The sequence below is a fragment of the Pecten maximus genome, chromosome 5, assembly GCF_902652985.1.
Source record: "Pecten maximus chromosome 5, xPecMax1.1, whole genome shotgun sequence".
NCBI lineage: Eukaryota > Metazoa > Mollusca > Bivalvia > Pectinida > Pectinidae > Pecten > Pecten maximus.
The window spans coordinates 18,430,770-18,454,547 of record NC_047019.1 but is presented as its reverse complement, the minus strand read 5'-3'; the positions used below and the strand labels follow the sequence as shown (position 1 = coordinate 18,454,547).

The 23,778-nt window shown below is 34.5% G+C and overlaps 2 protein-coding genes across 4 annotated transcripts; both read left to right on the top strand.

Annotated features, from left to right (window-relative positions):
• The first annotated feature begins 880 nt into the window (after window positions 1–880).
• On the top strand, window positions 881–10,249 carry LOC117327398 (probable inactive peptidyl-prolyl cis-trans isomerase-like 6). 2 transcript variants are annotated; one of them, XM_033884351.1, is made up of 8 exons: window positions 881–976; window positions 4,555–4,653; window positions 6,594–6,782; window positions 7,147–7,209; window positions 8,098–8,248; window positions 8,746–8,802; window positions 9,006–9,141; window positions 9,506–10,249. In XM_033884351.1, exons 1-8 carry the CDS (start codon window positions 896–898, stop codon window positions 9,621–9,623), a joined length of 894 nt encoding a protein of 297 aa, XP_033740242.1. In that variant the 5' UTR covers window positions 881–895; the 3' UTR covers window positions 9,624–10,249. The 2 variants fall into 2 exon arrangements, with proteins under 2 accessions (XP_033740242.1, XP_033740241.1); XM_033884350.1 differs by lacking the exon at window positions 881–976 and adding an exon at window positions 3,414–3,539.
• Window positions 10,250–18,845: 8,596 nt separating this feature from the next.
• LOC117327397 (mucin-1-like) lies at window positions 18,846–22,260 on the top strand. 2 transcript variants are annotated; one of them, XM_033884349.1, is made up of 4 exons: window positions 18,846–19,101; window positions 19,394–19,444; window positions 20,491–20,510; window positions 20,553–22,260. In XM_033884349.1, the coding sequence occupies exons 1-4, from the start codon at window positions 18,996–18,998 to the stop codon at window positions 21,009–21,011; spliced, it is 636 nt and encodes a 211-aa protein (XP_033740240.1). In that variant the 5' UTR covers window positions 18,846–18,995; the 3' UTR covers window positions 21,012–22,260. The 2 variants fall into 2 exon arrangements, with proteins under 2 accessions (XP_033740240.1, XP_033740239.1); XM_033884348.1 differs by having other exon boundaries at window positions 18,847–19,101; window positions 20,491–22,260.
• The last annotated feature ends 1,518 nt before the right edge of the window (window positions 22,261–23,778 follow it).

The window sequence follows — 23,778 nt, the reverse complement described above, 5'->3', positions numbered from 1 at the left end:
CCGCTGTGTTAAAAGGAAATGACCGATAAACTCCCTTCAAAAGTAGAGATCGCCGACAACATGACTAAGTGTTAACCCAGCAGAATTAGCCTTATCATAGTATTCAGGGCGATATGGTTATATAAAGCATATATACGTACATGTAGCTTATGTAATATGAAAAAAAAATTATGTTGGAAATTTTATTATTGATTAGCATTGTGTCGTTAGGTTACAAATGGTATGTTACAGAATGTTACGTTGACTCTCCATATTCCGATATTCTTCAAAATATTGGTACATGTGTCATTGTGATTGGTCCGATTGTTGAAAAAAGGACGAATTAAATAGCTAGCCATGAGTCTTTGATTTGGCAAAGACATATCCTAACGGTGCAAGAGGAATGTGTGATTGCAAGACAATATGAGAGACTCTGAACGTGCCATTTTTTATTTTAGAATATTGAAATCGAATCGCTGGCAGTGTAGACTACTTAAAGGGTATATTCTAACTGTGAACAATAGTTCAAGGATGGAAGAAGATAAGATTAAGGACATCGGAACCATTGCAGATTTGGAAGAACAGATATATTTGTTCTCGACACTGAATATAAAGCTGCTGAATAACAGATCTATTTGCATTTTTAAAGACCATCGATTACTTTTAAAGTTCAGACTGTCAATGCTGAAATTTCGTCAAGGCTAAGGAAGACTGTAGAATATATTTTTATTCTAAGATAACTGTAGAATATATATATGTATGTTGAATATCAGTCGTTACTTAGATGTGAAATCAAGAGAACAATCTCTCGTGTTTCCATAAACATGACAGAGTCATCTCCCTTGTATGTTATATTTTTTAAGTCGTGAAACGAACGCACCGGAAGTACAACACTACGTTACCAAGGAAAACAGCAATGGCGGCTCCAGCGCAGAAAGTTGAGATCTACGGCTTGCTGAACAATGTTACCTACCAGAGAGCTCGATATTGTCTCGAGGTATAATTTCATATAAGAGCATAAACAATTCCTTCTCAAGAACCACTCTATATGTTCTGATAATACCGGTGAATACGATAACGATACAGCTAACTTGATTGTACTGTGTCCGTTTGTATGGCTGTCTGTTATGATTTCCAAGTTTATTTTAAGTTTTTTTCTTTGTGTTCTTGGTTTCACCACTACGGTGACAAATCCAAATCCTGTAATTGACGTCTAAAACAGAAATTGTTTGTACAGTAATGTGTACTGCACTCTGCAGTTCATATATATAATCATACAGCTGAACACACAATCAGCAAAGTGAAGGTGGTAAATACGTGAAAAGCAACTAAAACTGTAAAATTTACTTTCTGGGATGCATATCACCGACTGTGGTGCACGGTTGAGTGTAGACATTTATACCTAAATGTATTTCAATGCATAGATACACTGCAGTAGACAATGTTTACAAAGATTTCCGAGTTTTCTTTGGTTCCCATCTCTGGAGTGAAAAATAATGTGTTTATGCATCATATGGTTTAAACCATAGGTACCTGACTAGTTTTATAAAATAATAACATATAATAGTACATATAAATGAGACTTTATATGTTTCTTATATGTTATTATTTTATAAAACGAGTCAGGAACCTGTGTTTAAACTGATGTCCTCCCACTTTCTATACACTTTTACTTGTACAGGTATACATGTACTTCACAAATGTTACACAAACAGTGCACTCTTTCATCCACTGTTCTTTCATTCCCAAAAAGCTTATGGTTCAATTGTTGACGGACGGACGGACGGACGACGGACGACGGACGGACGACGGACGCCACGGTATGGCATAAGCTCACCTTCGTCCTTCGGACCAGGTGAGCTAACAATGCAGTAGAATTGATTTATTTTGACAAATGTTTATAACATTAAAAATGTACTGTTTAAGTGGTAATGCTTATAGCAGTAAATAAACGAGGCATAGAGGCTGTCAGAAACAGTTATAACCATTTTGCTGGCATTAACTTTCCATATGATTACGTCTAACATACAAATCTACAGTTCGATACAGTAAAAAATGAATTAGAATGCATCATACAGCTGTTTCGTATTTCTAAGACTCATCAGTGATGTCAAGGGCCTTAATGTTGACACTGAGGAGACAAAAAAATCGAAAGATTGTTGATTGTGTATTGATTGTGTATGGGTTGTGTATTGATTGTGTATTGATTGTGTATTGGTTGTGTATTGATTGTGTATTGATTGTATATTGGTCATGTATTAATTGTGTATTGATTGTGTATCAATCGTGTATCAATTGTGTATTAATTGTGTATTAATTGTGTATTGAGTGTGTATTGATTGTGTATTGATTGTGTATTGATTGTATATTGATTATGTATTGGTTGTGTATTGATTATGTATTGATTGTGTATACATTTGTTGTTCAAACATGAGTGTTTACCAGTTGAGCATATAAATGCATATAAACTTAAAAACTTAACTAAGAATTGACGAAAACAAATTTAATAACTTCCACACTATACTCTATCAAATCAATAATTTTAAACTTTGCTCAATTATACATGTATAAATCCTTGAAATAAAATACAGTGGTATTCGTGGACGTACAAATGTGCGTTCAAACGTCACCTGATAATTGGCTTATAATTTCCTGTAAAATTAACGTGAACACATTTTGCTTCATAGAGGATTTTCAATTCTAAAATACCATGTACAGCATAGATACTGGTAAAAACTTTTTTGAATGTTCAGTTTTCGAGATTTTTTACATGATACCGGAAAGGTTCAAACGATCATTTCATTATAAATCCAGGGTGTGCATGGTAAAGTTAGTATAAGGTTATAGTTATATAGTTTCAGTAACTCATGCCAAATATTAGATATCTTTCTCTTTAGTATAAATTTTTAAATAGCTAGCCATGAGTCTTTGATTTGGCAAAGACATATCCTAACGGTGCAAGAGGAATGTGTGATTGCAAGACAATATGAGAGACTCTGAACGTGCCATTTTTTATTTTAGAATATTGAAATCGAATCGCTGGCAGTGTAGACTACTTAAAGGGTATATTCTAACTGTGAACAATAGTTCAAGGATGGAAGAAGATAAGATTAAGGACATCGGAACCATTGCAGATTTGGAAGAACAGATATATTTGTTCTCGACACTGAATATAAAGCTGCTGAATAACAGATCTATTTGCATTTTTAAAGACCATCGATTACTTTTAAAGTTCAGACTGTCAATGCTGAAATTTCGTCAAGGCTAAGGAAGACTGTAGAATATATTTTTATTCTAAGATAACTGTAGAATATATATATGTATGTTGAATATCAGTCGTTACTTAGATGTGAAATCAAGAGAACAATCTCTCGTGTTTCCATAAACATGACAGAGTCATCTCCCTTGTATGTTATATTTTTTAAGTCGTGAAACGAACGCACCGGAAGTACAACACTACGTTACCAAGGAAAACAGCAATGGCGGCTCCAGCGCAGAAAGTTGAGATCTACGGCTTGCTGAACAATGTTACCTACCAGAGAGCTCGATATTGTCTCGAGGTATAATTTCATATAAGAGCATAAATAATTCCTTCTCAAGAACCACTCTATATGTTCTGATAATAGCGGTCAATACGATAACGATACAGCTAACGTGATTGTACTGTGTCCGTTTGTATGACTGTCTGTTATGGTTTCCAAGTTTATTTTAAGTTTTTTTCTTTGTGTTCTTGGTTTCACCACTGCGGTGACAAATCCAAATCCTGTAATTGACGTCTAAAACAGAAATTGTTTGTACAGTAATGTGTACTGCACTTTGCAGTTCATATAATCATACAGTTGAACACACAATCAGCAAAGTGAAGGTGGTAAATACGTGTAAACCAACTAAAACTGTAAAATTTACTTTCTGGGATGCATATCACCGACTGTGGTGCACGGTTGAGTGTAGACATTTATACCTAAATGTATTTCAATGCATAGATACACTGCAGTAGACAATGTTTACAAAGATTTCCGAGTTTTCTTTGGTTCCCATCTCTGGAGTAAAAAATAATGTGTTTATGCATCATATGGTTTAAACCATAGGTACCTGACTAGTTTTATAAAGTAATAACATATAATAGTACATATAAATGAGACTTTGTATGTTTCTTATATGTTATTATTTTATAAAACGAGTCAGGCACCTGTGTTTAAACTGATGTCCTCTCACTTTCTAAGCAATATACACTTTTACTTGTACAGGTATACATGTACTTCACAAATGTTACACAAACAGTGCACTCTTTCAATCCCAAGCTTATGGTGATTATCATTAGTTGCTAGTCTGTCAGCACAGCAGTAAATATCAGCATTGATATAAAAGAAGCTAGACTCGAATTTATAGATGGATTAAATAAAATAAAAAGATGTTTTGAACCACGTGACTCAAGCTGACATATAGTTATTTTCAAACCTGTATATGTATTCCTTGATCATGTCAGTTAAAGCTACTTTATTATATTCAAGTTTCAACTAGCAACTTCAACAACAGTACATGCAATATACGTTTTTGTTCTCCTTGGTGTTGTAGGACCTCGTCAGCAAGTATGGTTGTGATATATTTGTGGAACCAGTTATAAATGGATTGCTGGAGTTTGAATGGGATATGTTCATCGACGCAAAGAAAAAGGTAACATTTCCAATGTTACTTTATCATCCTTCCTCAGAATCTGTATTGATGTTAACATAAAAACTGAGCAGGTTTGAAAAATTAACATGAAAAAAAAATCTTATTGAACATGTTTAATATTATTGTTATTTAAGAAGTCCAGATCAATGTATGATGATATCTATTTATGTAATACTGTTTTCAATTTTGAATTGCACAGCACTTATATCAATCTCACAGTTGTCCCACCTGGAGCTAAGTTTGCGGGTATTAAATTTTGTGCAACCATGCCATGTATTTAACATTATGTAGTTCTTTACATTTCAGTGTAGATATGTAATTTATAAACAATATAGTTGCTGGGTTTGTATTTTCATCGCCATATTTAATTATATGAAATAGTATTTAAATATATAGCAAAAACGAATTCCCTGTGAATATTGCCAACTATGTATAATAGCTTATCCACATCCAACAATTTTAATCACCGTTAAAAGTTTAGTCGTAATTTTGTCAGATACCAGGTGCATGTATAGTATTTGTATAACTTTCTTTATTTCACAAAGTCTCAAAGTTGTGTTTGTAAATAGTACATTCATATACCTCTATTAAAACATCAAAAAAAACACAGGTCACATCATCCATAATTTATCCATTTCTACCAATATCTTTTCTATCAGGAATTACAAAAAGTATTTCAGGTAATTTTTCACTGTATCACTTTTAATTTTTTTTTATACTTTATTGTACATGCTGGGTTACATATAGCTTCAAATAATTATCAACTAGTGGACTATATATATTGTGATGGTTTTACATGAAACAGCAGATAGTAGATGTTTTGGTAATTTCTATATTGTTTTGCATGGAGCGGTAGCAATGCTGTTATGTTTTAACCAAATTCTATACAACATAATGTTATTTATTTAAGTCACATTTTCAGAATTGTTTGTAGGTATTGTGCATGTATTTTATCATCTCTTTAATCATTTCCTGTTTTATAACCATACATTTCTGAATAAGTATAGAAAGTTCAAATCTTGTTTACGTGTTAACATAATTCAGCGATGTTTCTCCTGTCAAGTTATTTTAAAGATGCAGCATCAACAGGGCAAACAGTAAACTTACGAAGTTTAGTTAAAAGTATATTTTAACACAAAAAGAGATTCCTATGCAGGTATCCAGTTCAACAGACTACATGTACTGGACAGTATACTGTTGATTTATATTCCAGATAGAAACGAGGAATACCCCTTCATATACATGTTATTTTATATTGATTTGTTTGTATTGGTATAATGTCATCAAATTGTTCAATAATTTTCATTAAGGACATTAATTACTGCCTGGCTTTATTCATTTTGGTAATGGATGCTCATTTGACTGTGGCCATGAATACATGTAGATATTAATTACTTATTTCTGTATTTATATAATTTATATTGATGGAAATGATGTTTAATGGGTGATGTGAAAAAAGATATATTATGGCTCTGTATCAAAATTCAGATATTTTTTTAATGCTTATTTGGAAACATAGACAAGAACTAAAAATATTACATGTACAATGTATGTGTTATTTTTAATTTTACATGAAAAAATTTGAAATATAAGAAAGAATATATATAGTATTAATTTCTTTTTTAGAACTGTATATATTTATCCTCAAATAATCCCTTCCCTGAGTGTAAACATTGTATGCTGATTTGTGACCAGTTATAGCTTACTATATTAAGTTTGATGATTCTGTAAAATGAAGATGGGGCGTAATTATTTAAGGGCAGTTAGGGGCTTATTTGCAGTTATATATAGTAAGTTCATGTACAGCAATTGTTACATTTGTGTAATAAATGTCATGTTGGCTCAGTTGAAAAATATAGATCACTTCCTATAATGACATTTTGTAAAATATATGACTGTGGTAAGTTTGTTGCTTCATTAATTCTTGTTAAATTATTTAGGAATTGCGAGGAGAAACCTGGACATTTGAGGAGAAAGCTATCTGTTTTGTGAATGGAGAACTGTTGGGAGGTCCAGAGAAATTTATTGACTGGGCGGAGGAGAATTTTGGGTTTGAAGAGTTTCGACCACTGCCTCTGTACTCAACATTAACTGAGGAGTCCTACAAAAGCTACCTTAACTCAAAAAATGTAATTATACAATATCAACATTAAAATCTGACAGCTAAGTAGAGACTTGAGGTATATTTCTGTAAAACATATTTAGAATAAATTTTAAGTTGTAGCTTTTTTCAAACTACAGTCGATGAACTTTACTGCATAACTATTAATTTTCAATCTTCTTTAATATCTATTAATTATTTTAAGTTACAAGTATATGGAAACTTTAATGAAACAGTATGAATGACAAGTTCTTACAAAAATATAAATATATTTGTATGAATTTGAGGATAGAAAAATTCTGTAGTTAATGTTTAACATTTGAAATTTTCTAGAGCTGTATTTCATGACACTAACCTTAATTTTGAGAGTTTTTTTTAATTATTTTTTTCAGCATGAATATGTTTACATGGATATAGCGATTGGAGAGAAATCCATTGGTCGACTGGTGATAGAGGTGAGTGAAGACTACAGGCTGCATGATTTCTAAAGTAAATTGTCCTAATATTTCTGCCCTAACAATTTATGCTGTAATGTAATCAATGCTAACACCTGATTACTTCCCTTCAATTACTCCAGATCAGCTGCTTTATCAATATGTGTGTATATATATACATGTATATATGTGTGTGTCAGCTGATTAAAAAAAGTAGTCATACAAAAAAGTAGAATAAAGTAAAATCAGATCTATTGATAAATTACAAGTGACATTTAATTAAGAATTTTGAGGTTCTATTGATATGTTGATATAAATACACGTATATGGTAATCTATGCTTACACCTGCATGATTACTTCCCTTTAATTACTCCAGATCGAGGTGCTTATCAACCTGTTTATATTTATGTGTCAGCTGATTAAAAAATAGTCATTTAAAAAAAATAGAATAAAGTAAAATCAAATCTATTAATAAATTACAAGTGAGACATTTAATAAAAAAAATGGTGAGGTTTGATTGATATGGTAATCAATATAGTAAAAAAAACAAAATAGAAATATATGTCCATCCAGCTAAAATATGTTACAATTTGCTTGCTGACACATAAATGGATCATTTGTCAAAACAAACTCTCTTAACTTATTAGCTCCAATGAACAATATAAAGACTGTTGATAGCAATTTGATGTCAATATACATGTAGGCTGTTCAATTGATTTTTGGCAGTTGTGAAACTTAAATGGTTTGAAATTACTGTTTTAATATTTCATCTTCGAGCATCATTAATAAAATCATCTTTGATAACACATCAAGTCATTGTTAAGCTATACGGAGAAATTTAAGGACAGAGGTTTCTCTTCATGGAGACGCTCTAATCTCTTTTCTGACTGGACAATCTCTGCTTTTAGTTATTTACAGACATAGTCCCTAGGACATGTGAAAACTTTAAAGCACTCTGTACAGGAGAGAAGGGAACGTCACCAGACAGCGACTACAGACTACAATTCAAAAACTCACTGTTTCACAGAATAGTCAGGAATGGCTGGATACAGGGTGGAGGTAATACATGGAGTGAAATTACAAAATAATGTAAAAGAATAATGTGTCTAATGACATATGTAGGGTAAAATGGTACATAACATATTGGTGTCCAGGAATTCAGTATCACTACTTTTAGTTAATACTCATAACAAATCCTGTATTTCTAGACATAATTCAAACATACAGGAATTTAGGTCTCTTGTACTTTACATGGACATAGTATACACTATTAAGATTAATGAAACTTGATGAAATGCAGTTTTGGGCTCAATTTAAAAAATGTCAATAATGTCATGAATGATCGAGTCATTGACCAGAAATTTTGAAATGATAATTAATTTTCTGCATGTAATTCATATTAATCTTTATTGTCTTCAGTTATTCTTTTGAGTTTTAATGTTGATATCAGTAATATTTAATTAAAATATCATATTGATAGAAATCAACCTGTGGCATTTTATAATATTTCCTTTTTGGTCTGATCTCATGTTAAAAGTTCTTTTTTTTTGTCTCAGATATATACCACAGTCGAGGAAATGGTGGAGAATCTATTTATGGACCAGTGTTTGAAGGTTAGACTTCTGGAAATAGATTAATTCAAAAACTTCTTAATTGATTGCTGAATAATTTTGCATTTTTGCTATTATTGATAATGATACAATCATAAATGCATATATGAAAAGTTTGAAATTAGTTTGACATTTGAAAAGCTGACATTATACAAATAATATATAAAGATTTTGAAAATCAATTTTGTTGATATTATTTCCTGTAGATGAGAACTTTGCAGTTTCACATTCCAAGAGAGGTATTATTGGAATGGCCAGCAGGGGGCGCCACACAAATGGTTCACAGTTCTACATTACTCTACAGCCAACGAAATGGATGGACACCAAATACGTGGCTTTTGGGTTAGTTAAGCTTGATTATATTACTACTATATATAAATAGAAATACAGTACTGAAAGACATTTTTCTATATTCATTACTTTGGCTAGAAGGGTGAATTCTATTACATCAATCAAAATCTGTGTATGGTTATGATGAGTTTTATATATGCATACTTTTTAGCTACATTGTGTCAGAAACCAATTAAATAATTTAAGAAAAAAATACTAACATAAAAAGTATGTACATGTATGTATTATTGTGTATGACACATATGTATAATATAAAACAATGACAATAAAATCATGTAAGAATTGAAAAAAAAAATTAAAAAATCTTAATTTGAATTACAATTGATGTACATGTATGTATGCATTTATTTTACAGACAACTCATTGAAGGTACAGAAACACTACGAGAGATGGAGGCACAGGAAACAATGAACGAGCGACCAAACATGGACATTAAGGTGACAGACTGTGGGATTTGTACCTACGAGTTTTAAACAACATTGTGATTGGCCTTGATGAAAGACATCTGGATAAAATAAATTCCTGTGATACAGATCTATACAAAGGAAGATCATGAGAGAAATTTCAGTGGCAAGAATATTTATTACAGCAACGTAAAGGCGGAAAAGATGAAATATAACATTTCAGGAGTATGTCTGTGTTTACAGCATCAAAACCCACATGTGAACTAATGATATACTATTTTATATCAAAAGAAATTGAACCTTTCTGTAAACTGTCTGAAATTTATTGAAGTAGAAGATGTGTTTATAAAGAAAATAGATTAATGGTTTACATATTTAAGATACCTGAAATATTTGAAGAACATTTCATTCTAAGAAGCATTATTTTGATGTTATCTGTTTTCCATTTGATAATTTGTACATAATATGTATATCATATCTTTATTGTAAATATCATTTGATAATGTAAAATATTTAACAAAACTATTTAATGTATTTTTTTTCTTTCTGTCATTTATTAACATATACACACTCTCATATACGGTATTGGAGATCTCTGCAAATCGACAGATTCGTTTTCAATTAGCTAGCGAACATTAATGAAATATCTTTAAGCTTTAAATGATAACAAATCATGTTAAATCTTTTGTACTGCATACTTGTAGTCCATACTTGATGCATAAAATACAAAATTATTTTATCATGGACCAATGCAAAACTATTGTGATCCTCATTTAAGTTGGGATTATTTGAACCAAGTCAACACTTTAGTAAATATAACTTGAACTTAGGAGAGCACTTAGTTTTCTTCTGTCTTCTATCATGGGGACATTGAGGAGAATATAGACTTGCTGACCCCATTGCAATACTTTGAATATTTTATCAAATCCACTTTCATGTCTTCTGTCTCTCTGGCTTGTCTTTCCGATTTTCTGTCTTTCATGTCTTCTGTCTCTGTCTTGTCTTTCCGATTTTTTGTCTTTCATGTCTTCTGTCTCTTTCTGTCTTGTCTTTTCTGTTTTCTGTCTTTGCTGTCTTTTGTCTCTCCTGTATCTTTCTGTGCTTTGTTTTATTCTGTTCAATGACACCCGGTGTGGCATTGTATTTTGAAGCATGGTGAAATGAACAAGGGTCCCCCCCCCCCCCCCCCCCCCCCCCCCCCTCCCCTACTTCTTAAGAACTACTTAATTGAAAATGAAAATGAGATGGATTATTAGATCGGGTCACTTTCAATAATCTAGTAGGAACAATTCTGGTTCTACGTTTGGACCAATTGAACTCTGGTCAACTTCTAAGTTTGGACCAATTGGACTCTGGTCAACTAAGTTTGGACCAATTTGACTCTGGTCAACTTCTAAGTTTGGATCAACTTAACCCTGACGAATTATAGATAGGACGTTGTGGTCATTGAAGGGTCATTCAGACCAATAGAACACTACACACTACCACCAACGCTTTCCGATATCTCTTTTTACCTATATTAGTTTATGTTACACCAAAACATTAGGTAAGGCTGTAGCAGGGTTGATGAACTAGATATGTAAGCCATTTTCTAACGTTATACTGATCCACATACATTTTTAATTATTTCATGTATAAATTATTATTGTAACGTGCCCCTGTGCCCCATCCCTAATCTCCTACACATCCCTTAAAATGTATATTTGTATAAGGCAATAGCCGGGGCACTACATCTATAGATACATTATGTTAATCATGTTTATTTAAACCTAATTCATGTGTGTCAGTCGGTAGACATTGACAAGTTACACCATTTCATCAAGTCTGGAAAACTGTTCAGAGGAATGATGAGTGAGCAGTTAAATACCTTTATACAAAAAACCAGTATATTGTGACCAGATTTGTATGGCAATCAAACTTTTCACAAAGGCAAAGTGCATATTTACAAATCTACAAATGTTCCTTAATATTTTTTTCTGTTGTTGGGACGTTCTATAATACGAAACCAAAACTAAACTGCTATGCATACAGAAGAAAATCATATGGTAACCTTGATAGTAATTTGTGGACTTATTTATCTACAGACAAAAATTACAAGGCCATCTAAAGTAACCCTGATCTCTCGATCTGTATTAACACTATATGTTACATCTAATGTTGTACTCCACCTACCTGTACATTGTACTTTAATGGTGTGATATTTTAGATAGACCTAACTACAGTTTATGGACATAAAAAACTGTCTTTATCTGCGACTGTTCACAATCGAAATCGTTTTATTTATGACAGACCAAATTAACATCATTATGACAGAGACGTGAAATAATATCGGCATATTGTCCTCTAAAACATATAAATATGACAAACTAAATTATCGTTTGTATGGAGAGCAATATTAATGTTGAAATTTTAATCAAACTATACGTAATATAAAGGATATACTCTGTCATTAGAAGGTATCATATATATTTTGTCTTAGGCATGATACAGACGAATATTCTAAACATATAAAACATAGACATACAAAATATGTATTTAATATACTTATGTTATGTATTAAAGTCTATATCTTTTTAAAGTGGGTCTGTCATATATAGATGTGGTTATTCAGGAACATATGATGATACGATCATAGGCGTCTGTTTCCGGTCAGTGTTGATAGAATAAGACATCCCGACTCTTATTATATAGCAGCATGGTATTTTTGTCTAACCAGAAGCAGACACATGTGATATAATTTGACAAATCTTCGCGTTCCTGTAATAATTATGCAGCATCACTCTGTTTTTACATGTAAAGTAATTTCTGTCGTGAACAGTCGCAAATAAAGCCATTATTTCCTGTACCTAAGCTGTAGTCGGGTCTATCTTAAACATCAATGTACAGCTAGTTATACACTACAACATCACATGTTTCATACTTTTAATAGTAGTCTCGAGGCCAGGCTTACAATCTGTCCTTGGATTTCCAGTCTATAGATAAATCGGTCTATACAATCCAAGTCAAGGTTATCCTTTTATTTTCTGTCCGCGACGAATCAGCTATTGAACGTAGAAATAAGCACAGTATTGACGATATGTACTTTAACAACCTATACAGTCTCAATGTACAATAATGTAATCTGTGATAAGAATTATTCTTTGACTCTCACACGAGATATTTTGACATATATATTGACACCTCCCTGTCATCTATCGAATCTAAATGTCTGGGGTTTGGATTGAGAGAGAACATCTTTCCTGATCGTAGTAATGAAGTAGTTCAGTAATTAACACTCTGAATGTTACAGATTGTAATGGAGTAGTTCAGTAATTCCTGCTAGGAGATGATCGTTTTATTCAGCCATAGTGCATGATGTAATAACACATTTTATTTCATTTTTCCAGTGAAATATCTAAAATTATTTAATCTACATTTTTCAACATGCACTTAGAAATTTCATTAAGTGCAATATAGATGCTTTATACTTTAATCGACCCAAACGTTGCATCCATCGAGGTAAGGTGATGTAATATATCTCGAGTGAATGACCATTATCGTAACAAGGATGCATGTATTGTATTGTATATACGATGATACAAATTATAAGGACCAACTATTTCTTAATCATAGATTCTTAAACTTGTCTGTTACAAAGTGCCAGCACAGGCTACAAATAAAATCCCTTACTTTAGCCGTCGGGTCATACGACAAAGTATCTTCAGAAAGGACGCATTTTCTGAAAATCTGCGTATTACTCACATCTCTGTGCCATGAAGCTAGACCACGTTTAAATTCTAATTTGTTAGAATGTATTTGCCATTATCCATCTCTTTTGTCAGAGAAAATTATTTTCGCATCGTCGTAAATGAAGTTACAGTCGCCCCAAAAATAACTTACCACACCCAATGCCATGCTTTAGTTAGCAGATCAATATCCACCACGTGCAACACCATTTTACTGAAATCGGTGAATTCAGAGCGAAATATCGACAGGCCCTATTTTCATCTGACCCAACAAACATGTATAAGCATGTATATTTTATTAAAAGTATCGTCACATTTAAAATATTACACCAAATCAAATGCACGGATGGATTGAGAATCACACCACCGATATCTAAGAGAAGCCATCCTATTTCCATAGTGTTGAATTCATACACACCACCCGGCAGATTTAGGCATAAAAATATGTGTGAAGGTCGTTATAGTTGAGTGATAAGATATATATATCACTAGTATTGATGTCACGATCCCACCACGTAATCTGCACTCCCACAAAATACGTGTACTATACTCGGGTACACCCCAAATATTTGGCCAGGTCATACTCACCAGACATTGTAAGGTCGTCGTTTTACTGAACATGTTCATTGTCTGTGACATATATCTATCATTATTGCATTTCCCTTTGTTAAGCTATTGTAAATTGCGTGCTTTGTTCGTACAACAACATCGAACCCCGTTGTTTCTTTCACTTAATTTACTATTAGTGTATGTGGCATTTTCTGGGAAACTTTATTCATTCGACGGACTTAATCTTTTCTACGTAATGTTCAAGCGAATTAAGCAATCTATGCGTAAAGTTACGTACAAATTCGGCAAATGATGGAAAAGTGATGTGATTGAAATTAGGGAAATCTACCTAAATATTTAGGAATTAAATATTATATCACAGGGAAGAAAGTTGTCCGTGAAAATGGTTTTTGAAGCATCACCTAAAAATAAAGTAAGGGCATGAATAATCACTAAACCCTTTTTTTTTCACTTCTAATGGTACTAAACATACTCGTCAATATATGCGTATAAATGTGTGTGATAGTGTTCATATGCCTAACTTTATCTACTACCAATCCTCTGATACTTTAAACCACTTCACAGTTAGTATAGGGAGTTACACGTACATGTACATCAAATACTGATTATTTTACAATACCTCCATAAGTCTTGAAGTATTCTGAACTGATGTCCTATCGTTATGTCTGCTAACGTAGCTCTAGCTATCAAACATGTTCCTTAAAAATATGACTTTTTGTGAAGTTTACAAATGTGTGTAATATACTTTTTTATTAATCAAGTAAATAATGTAACAAACGACTCTGTTATCATAATCAATAAAGCTATTTCCTTTTTATATCTAACAATCATTAATGACGTCATCATATTTTACAACCACTAATCATGTAACCCTATGATATGTGACCACTACTAATCATGTTACCCTATGATATGTGTTACCACTAATCATGTTACCCTATGATATGTGTAACCACTAATCATGTTTCCCTATGATATGTGACCACCATTAATCATGTTACCATACGACATGTGACCATCTCTAATCATGTTACCCTATGATATTTGTTACCACCAATCATGTTACCCTATGATATGTGTTACCACCAATCATGTTACCCTATGATATGTGTTACCACCAATCATGTTACCCTATGATATGTGTTACCACCAATCATGTTACCCTATGATATGTGTTACCACTAATCACGTTACCCTATGATATGTGTTACCACCAATCATGTTACCCTATGATATGTGTTACCACTAATCACGTTACCCTATGATATGTGTTACCACTAATCATGTTACCCTATGATATGTGTTACCATTAATCATGTTACCCTATGGTATGTGTTACCACCAATCATGTTACCCTATGATATGTGTTACCACTAATCACGTTACCCTATGATATGTGTTACCACTAATCATGTTACCCTATGATATGTGTTACCACTAATCATGTTACCCTATGATATGTGTTACCACTAATCATGTTACCCTATGGTATGTGTTACCACCAATCATGTTACCATACGACATGTGGCCACCTCTAATCATGTTACCCTATGATATGTGTTACCACTAATCATGTTACCCTATGGTATGTGTTACCACCAATCATGCTACCATACGACATGTGACCACCTCTAATCATGTTACTCTGTGGAACGTGAAGCCTATTTGACATGTTTCTCTATTATATGTGACCACTTCTAATCATCTTTCACTTCTACAGTCACCACGAATCCGAGTTTTAAGCTCAATAATCATCCTATCCAACCAGCCAGCTACCACTTATCATCCTATCAAACTACTCCACTGCCACTGGTACTATCACATTATCCAGCCAACGTAAATCCTCATATCCAACCACCCATCATATCCAGCTATTAATTCTATCCCACCCTCCTACCACCACTAAAACTAGCCCACCACTCAACCACAACTATCATCTTTATACCACAATCACGACCTTTATCCCACACTCACAACGTCATCCTACACCCATCACCTTATCCCACACCCACCACCTTATCCCACACCCACCACCTTATCCCACACCTATCACCTTATCCCACACCCATCACCTTATCCCACACCCATCACCTTATCCCACACCCACCACCTTATCCCACACCCATCACCTTATCCCACACCTATCACTTTATCCCACACCTATCACCTTATCCCACACCCATCACTTTATCCCACACCCATCACCTTATCCCACACCCATCACCTTATCCCACACCCATCACCTTATCCCACACCTATCACCTTATCCCACACCTATCACCTTATCTCACATCCTCCACTTTATCCCACATCCTCCACTTAATCCCACGTCCAACACCTTATCCCACACCCACCACCTTTTCCCACACTCATCACCCTATCCTACAACACACCACCTTATCCCACACACACAACCTTCTCCCCTACAAACTACTTTATCCCACACCCTCCACCTTATCCCACGCACACATCAACTTATCCCACACACCAAACACATTATCTCACACCCATCGCCTTATCTCACATAAACCACCTTATACCACATCCACCACCTTATCCAATAACCATCACCTTATCCTACCAACCAGCTTAAACCTAACACCTATCCCACTATCCAGCCAACACTCATCACATTATCTCACCGACAGCCTACACCCTCTACGTACACTATCCCACCAGCTTATCCCATGGCCCCTGTCTTTTCCCACACCCACCAACTTATCCCACCAACGAGCCAACACCGACCACCTTATCCCACCAACCAGCCAACACCGGCCACCTTATCTCACACCCATCATCTTATCCCACCAATGAGCCAACACCGGCCCTTTATCCCATCAACAAGAAATACCCGGCCACCTTATCCCACACTCACCACCTTATCCCACACTCACCACCTTATCCCACACTCACCACCTTATCCCATACTCACCACCTTATCCCACACTCACCACCTTATCCCACACCTATCACCTTATCCCACATCCATCACTTTATACCACACTCACCACCTTATCCCGCATTCATCACTTTATCCAACACCCCACCTTATCCCGCATTCATCACTTTATCCAACACCCCACCTTATCCCACATCCATCACTTTATACCACACTCACAACCTTATCCCACATTCACCACTTTATCCAACACCCCACCTTATCCCGCATTCATCACTTTATACCACACCAATCACTTTATCCCGACACACCACTTTATCCTACACCCACCAACTTATCCACATTCACCACTTTACCCCACACACACCACCTTATCCCATACCTATAACGTTATCCCACACCCACCAACGTATCCCCCACTCACAACCTTATCCAACACCCATCACCTTTTCCCACACTCACCACTTTATTCTTCACCGGCCACCGTATCCCACATCCACCACCTTATCCTAAACCCTCCACTATATCCCACACTCACAACAACCACTTTACCCCCACACCCACCAACCTGTCTATTAGGGAAAAGACAAGTTACACGTGCTCTTTGCACGTTCTCAACAATTGCATTTCGTCACGTCACAATACCATGACGTCAAGGCAACAGTACGATGACGTCACGTCGACGATTCAATCAGTCACGTCAACATTTTCTTGATGTAAAGTTGATATTAGACACATAAGACGGTAACAGGGTAAGAGAAAAATAATCATTCATCCTCATGGACGTGAGACAGGGGAATTCCACCCTCGGGGAAAGATAATTAAGCAGCCAAACACTCGGCAAGCCTCGTGTTTGGCAACTTAAGAATCTTCCCCTCGGGTTGGGATTCCCCTGCCTCACCCCCAAGTGGGTGAAAGATTCTATTAATCCAACACTTATAACCTTATCCCATAAACGAGCTAACACTGGTCACCTTATCCAATCAACGAGCCAACACCCGCCACCTTATCCGACCACACCCATCACCTTATCACATCAACGAAGCCAACACCAGCCACCTTATCCCTCACCCATCACCTTATCACATCAACGAGCCAAAACCGGCCACCTTATCCCATCAACGAGCCAACACCCATCACCTCATCCCACCAACGAGCCAACACCGGCCACCTTATCCCATCAACGAGCCAACATCCATCACCTCATCCCACCAACGAGCCAACACCGGCCACCTTATCCCATCAACGAGCCAACATCCATCACCTCATCCCACCAACGAGCCAACACCGGCCACCTTATCCCATCAACGAGCCAATACCGGCCACCTTATCCCATCAACGAGCCAACACTGGCCACCTTATCCCATCAACGAGCCAACATCCATCACATTATTCCATCAAAAAGCCAACACTGGCCACCTTATCCCACACCCCCAACCTTATGCCATCATCCAGCCAACATTCAGACAACACCCAGCACCCTAAACTAGTTACCACTAACATTTGTATCCCAACTTCCATTATTACTTTCTATTAAACCGAATATGATGCTGCATATACATGGTCAAATGAGGGTGAAATCCATTGTTCAATCACAGGTCCTAGCCTCGTCTGATATATTTATATTGGATGTATTGACAGACGAGGCTATGACCTGTGGTTCAATTTCAAATTATTGTTCATATGTACAGAACGCATCATAAGTAAGCATATAGTGGTTCTAGTAAATATTAATTTACGGTATTTAACGAAGACAAAGAGAAAGTAGTGGGCGTAGTTTATGGTTGCGACTAGTCGGGTTCACGATATCGTGCGCTGGATCGGTTTAATAATGCCAATCCTGATACTTTACGGTCCTTTCATATCATATACTGATTATATCCTGATGCAACGACGACTATACAATGCTGATACCTACCAGACACGATATAACAGGTCACTATATATACGTGTAAGGCCGATAACACAGCGGGCGATACCGGCTGAGCTCGGCACTTCGACCGATTCAGATGCAGATGGATGAAACGTTATCAGCCAATATTTGCAGCGGTGTAATCGAGATCTTGACCGACTAGGTATATGACCAATGTACCCACCTCGTGATAGTGACTGTTCGATGACCGCGGGTACATTTCACAACTACCCTTTATCGAGTGGTGCACATGTATTTAAACTCCGGTGACAGACGGATTCGGCAGTGAGGATTAATCTCTTCTAAAGAAATTATTTAGAAAATTAATTGGGTGTATGTACTACACTTTACGAGGCAATATGAATAGTTTGAAATTTCTTGGAGTATTTCTGTTAGTAACAGTCATGTCTTGGCATGCCAAGGGGGCGTCAATTACTACAGGTAAGTGGATATATTTGCAATAATTCGTCCAGTTTACAGCTAATTATTAAGTGATTGCTGTTGATTATGAAGTTTCAATTTGTCATTTGTTGATTTGATTAAATTAGGTATAAGCACTATTTTTAAGCAATATAATTTTCTTTGGTAACTTTTGACAAATGCATGAACCTCAAATAAGATTTATAACTGTGGTTATAAGATAACGAAATTCGTCTATGGAGTCTCCTGCTTTTTGAAATCCTTGAATTACCATCGATGTATATAAATATATATCTGTCTTTCCATTTCTTAGATGCAGCTACAACAGAGAAGGCTAATACTACAGCGAGTATGACCACCGCTGGTATGTATAACGTCCGATTCAATCCATGTCACCTGGTTCAACTCTGCTGAATTTATTCAGAATTATGCATCATTTGTAGAAAAAAATCGTCATATTTAAACAAAATAATTATTGATTTAACACTGATAAGTGGTACCTCATCTTTAATTGGAACCATTGCCTTAAGTCTTCCAAAATATAAATATCCAAAAGGCATATAAAACCTTTCGTTGTCTATTAAAGCTATATACTATCACTTTTTTACGATTTGCTGTTATCACAGGATAGTTTCAAATACTAGTAGCAAGTACAAATGAAGATATTATAGTAAATTGGCGATGTTAGGGTATAAAATAAGACATTATAGTATAAATGACGATACTATAGTATAAATGGCGATATTTTAAGTACAAATGACATTATTTTAAGTACAAATGACATTATTTTAATACAAATGAAGATATTCTAGTATAAATGACGATATCTTAAGTACAAATGGCATTATTTTAATATAAATGAAGATATTATAGTATAAATGACGATATCTTAAGTACAAATGACATTATTTTAGTGTAAATGAAGATAGTATAATACAAATGCCGATGTTATAGTATAAATTCCGACATTAAAGTATAATTGACGATACTATAGTAGTATTGACGACACTATAGTAATATTGACGATGTTATAGTTATAAATGAAGATATTATAGTATAAATGACGATATTATAATATAATCGACGATATTATAGTATAAATGACGATGCTATAGTATAAATAAGGATATTATAGTATAAATGCCGATATTTTAATATAATTGGTGATATTGTAATATCAATTATGACGACGTTATAGCCTTAGAACATTTATTACATATTGCTTATTTTTATTTAACTCGTCCACATTCGATATTACTGTCTGTTTGAACATAAGTTCGCTTCTTACGTTCAGTTTCAAATCTATCGAATGCCCTAGATAAAAGCAGCGATCATTTTGAAGCAGTGAACTACCTATGTATCGAAAAAAGGATAGTCTTGATTATGTATTTGTTCATTTTGCAAATTTAGGACAGTCTACAGCAACAGCGGTAATGACAACTGCAACAAAAGATATGACAACAGCAACCAATGCTATGACAACTGCAACAAAAGATATGACGACGGCAACCAAGGATATGACTACAGCAACCAACGTCATGACAACCGAAAGTATGACGACTGCGAACGGAAGTATGACTACACCAAGTGAAAATGGCACCACGTCAAGTAGCAACGGCACATCTGAAATGACAGTGACAATGATGCCAGAAATGAATGGGACAACAGTAACAATGAGCCCCGAGAACGGTACGACAATGTCCAGCCACATAACATCACCAGGGCCATCACCAGGACATCACACTTCAATGACACCAACACCAACACCGGCACCAATACCTACAAAGGCTCCCTCCAAGGGTGGCTTTAGCGGTCCGTCTTTCGGCGGAGGAATAGCACTTGGGGCTGGCCTCATTCTCCTCAGCGGCCTTGCTTATTTTCTATACGCCAGAAGAGCTGCGGGGAGAAGACCGTATTCTGCAGTACAATGACAATCATAGCGCGTCTACAAACATAATAGAGTCATCAACTGCGAGTATTTTCACTCCGTATATATAAAGTTTTAAAACATGTGGTGAGAAAAGTGTGGACGGATCTAATAACAGTCCATCTAAAAGGACTGGACTTGAAGAATATATCATCGGGTTGTTCTTCTGTCTTGTGAAGTCTTGAACCAGATCATAAGTCCACAATGGAATAGTGAAAATCCTATAATTATCATCCCGAAATCTAAATGACTTTCATTGTTGCTAGAGTAACGTTCACAGAATGGGAATACTGCAAAAGTTACTGTACTACTTTTATTTAATCATTAATCAACTATGCCGCGATCCTTTTTGTATACAACGATTGATACTTGTATGTTATATGTATTTTGTATGTGCTCAGATTGACTCATAATATTCCTATTTATTTTCCGTTTTTTGTCAAACATGTTCATTATTTTACATTTTGTACCAATTAGATATATAAAAACAATCAATTTGATGAATATCTTTTATAATCTTTCAGTGATGTTATAAACACATCTCATCTGATACAACATGGTAAAGCCTGTCATTTTTCTATTTATATGGAAATGTTTGCTGTGCATTTCTTGTTTAAACAGCCAATTCAAAAATATATCTGATTATGTTACTACTTTCCACATTTTTTATCCCTAAACATGTTTTAAAATGTAACAATAATAAATATTATCGACCTTTCGATGAATATTCTATAATTATCAGTTTGACATTTAACATCTTAACTATGTCTCTCATTCACTGTAGACATATTTTAGTAGTAATGCTATATTGGCGATTTTCGCGCTGGATGCATTCCACTAAATTATGATTGTGCTAATTATAATTTATCATCATTGTTTTTCTATGACAACAACGGTGAGAGTATCATGGCACTAAAATGTTTATCGGTCATGGGTTAAAATTTGAGAACGCCTTAATAAACATGTTTATAATATGCAATTTTACGAAAGAAAGATGTTTTATGTTTAAAGAGACAGAAACTGCGAGAACCAGAGCGTGAAAGGGAGAGATTGAATGTACGTGTGGGGATTTAAATGTATGTATAAAAAACCAAAGCGAGTCATTGCAACAAAGAAATATTGTGAAATACAATAAATATATGTAAATATATTTATAAGTATACAGGTTTTATTTTGTTTTTGCTGGTTCATCACTAAAGTCGTTTGGAAGTCTTACGTAGCGCTGAGCCATATCAATAAACATTTACTCTGAAGAAAATCCTTCTTCGTTTTCACAACATCATTACACCTGAAGTTATTCCATCGCGTTCCCCATATTAGAATGAGGAATAATTATCATTTCAGTTTCGAGTATGTTCAATTTGGGTTTTATTAGAAATGTACAATATTCAAAAATAATTCGAGGATTAAGCTATGGGATAACTGCACATTCCCTTTTCTCATTTATTTTCATTTTTCCCATCTGGTTCAAATCAATATAAAACAAAAAAGAGGAAGTTAAAGCAAAAAGTTTGATAGAAAAAAGTGTATGATGATATAGCTATACTCGATATATTTATAGCAGAGAATACAAACACGAAAAGTCAAACTATCAACTTTCAAAGTACTGTATTTAGAACAAGCTTTAACAAAAGACATACAGGCGAATAGCACATTTCAATAGGAATGTAGATACACTACATACCAGATATTAATATAATTTCCAGGATTAATCAGTGTTGTTTGAAATAAAAAAAAAATGAAAATAATAAAAATCAAAATGTGTGTGACTAATTAGATAAATGTGGCAATTGTTTGGATAATTTAAAAGTAAAATGAGAGAAATGAATATGTTTGGAACTGGTTCCACGGCTCATAAGAACTTAGCTATATATATAGGAGTGTCATTTATGCGATATGCTCCGAATATACTTCTTAAAGAAATAAGAACAATCCTATACAAAATCTTTTAAAATGGCTGTATTTGAAATACCAATAAGACCTCTCTGCTCTAAAGTGTGCAATGATAATCTCATTCATTTATTATCAGGGTCGATCTTTATTTGACGATATGACCTTGCGCTATTATCAACTGATAAACGGGGAAGGAGGATAGTCAGGTTAGGTACTTTAGCCACAATTTATTACAGATAAATATGTATATTTGTCCTTTATCTCGTCTAGGTATTTATCTTATCTCCTCCGTATTCATATTGCGTCGTTTGTCTTGCTAAGTTGTGACAGAATACGTGCACTGCATGAAGTTTAAATACAATATGATACAAATATATTATTTACTACAGTGAACCTTGTCTTAATTTGATCTGTCTGCAATCAATGAAAATAATAGATCAATACATTCAGGTTCTGGTTTATATATTGGCATTTTAACACTGACAACAGAAATCAGAAGAAAAAAAAACAACATTAAATTTCTTTTATTTTTTTGACAAGATTCCCAACGGAAGAAAAGAAATCATACATTTAATGTTTTGCGATGTTATGTAAAAAGAGGTTACACAACGAGTGGTTGTTGGATATGGAATTTATTTCACACGAGTAAGTTATTTTTTAAAAGTTACAAAAGACACGAGCTTTAGCGAGTGTTTTTTGCAACTTTTAAAAAATAACTTACGAGTGTGAAATAAATTCCATATCCAACAATTTCGAGTCGTGTGACCTGTTTCTACCAAAATAATATCGGCTTGAATCAAAGGGAAATGGGGCCAAGTATAATTTCGCGTATGCAAATAAAGTGTACAGGTGATGTCCGGGACCCGATGATGTGACGT

Coding starts and splice junctions, on each gene's coding strand:
- LOC117327398 (XM_033884351.1), top strand. CDS start 896: ATGGCGGCTCCAGCGCAGAAAGTTGAGATCTACGGCTTGCTGAACAAT. Junction 7,210..8,097: donor TTGGTCGACTGGTGATAGAG/GTGAGTGAAGAC, acceptor CTCTGCTTTTAG/TTATTTACAGACATAGTCCC. Junction 8,803..9,005: donor TTATGGACCAGTGTTTGAAG/GTTAGACTTCTG, acceptor TATTTCCTGTAG/ATGAGAACTTTGCAGTTTCA.
- LOC117327397 (XM_033884348.1), top strand. CDS start 18,996: ATGTACTACACTTTACGAGGCAATATGAATAGTTTGAAATTTCTTGGA. Junction 19,102..19,393: donor GGGGGCGTCAATTACTACAG/GTAAGTGGATAT, acceptor TCCATTTCTTAG/ATGCAGCTACAACAGAGAAG. Junction 19,445..20,490: donor AGCGAGTATGACCACCGCTG/GTATGTATAACG, acceptor TTGCAAATTTAG/GACAGTCTACAGCAACAGCG.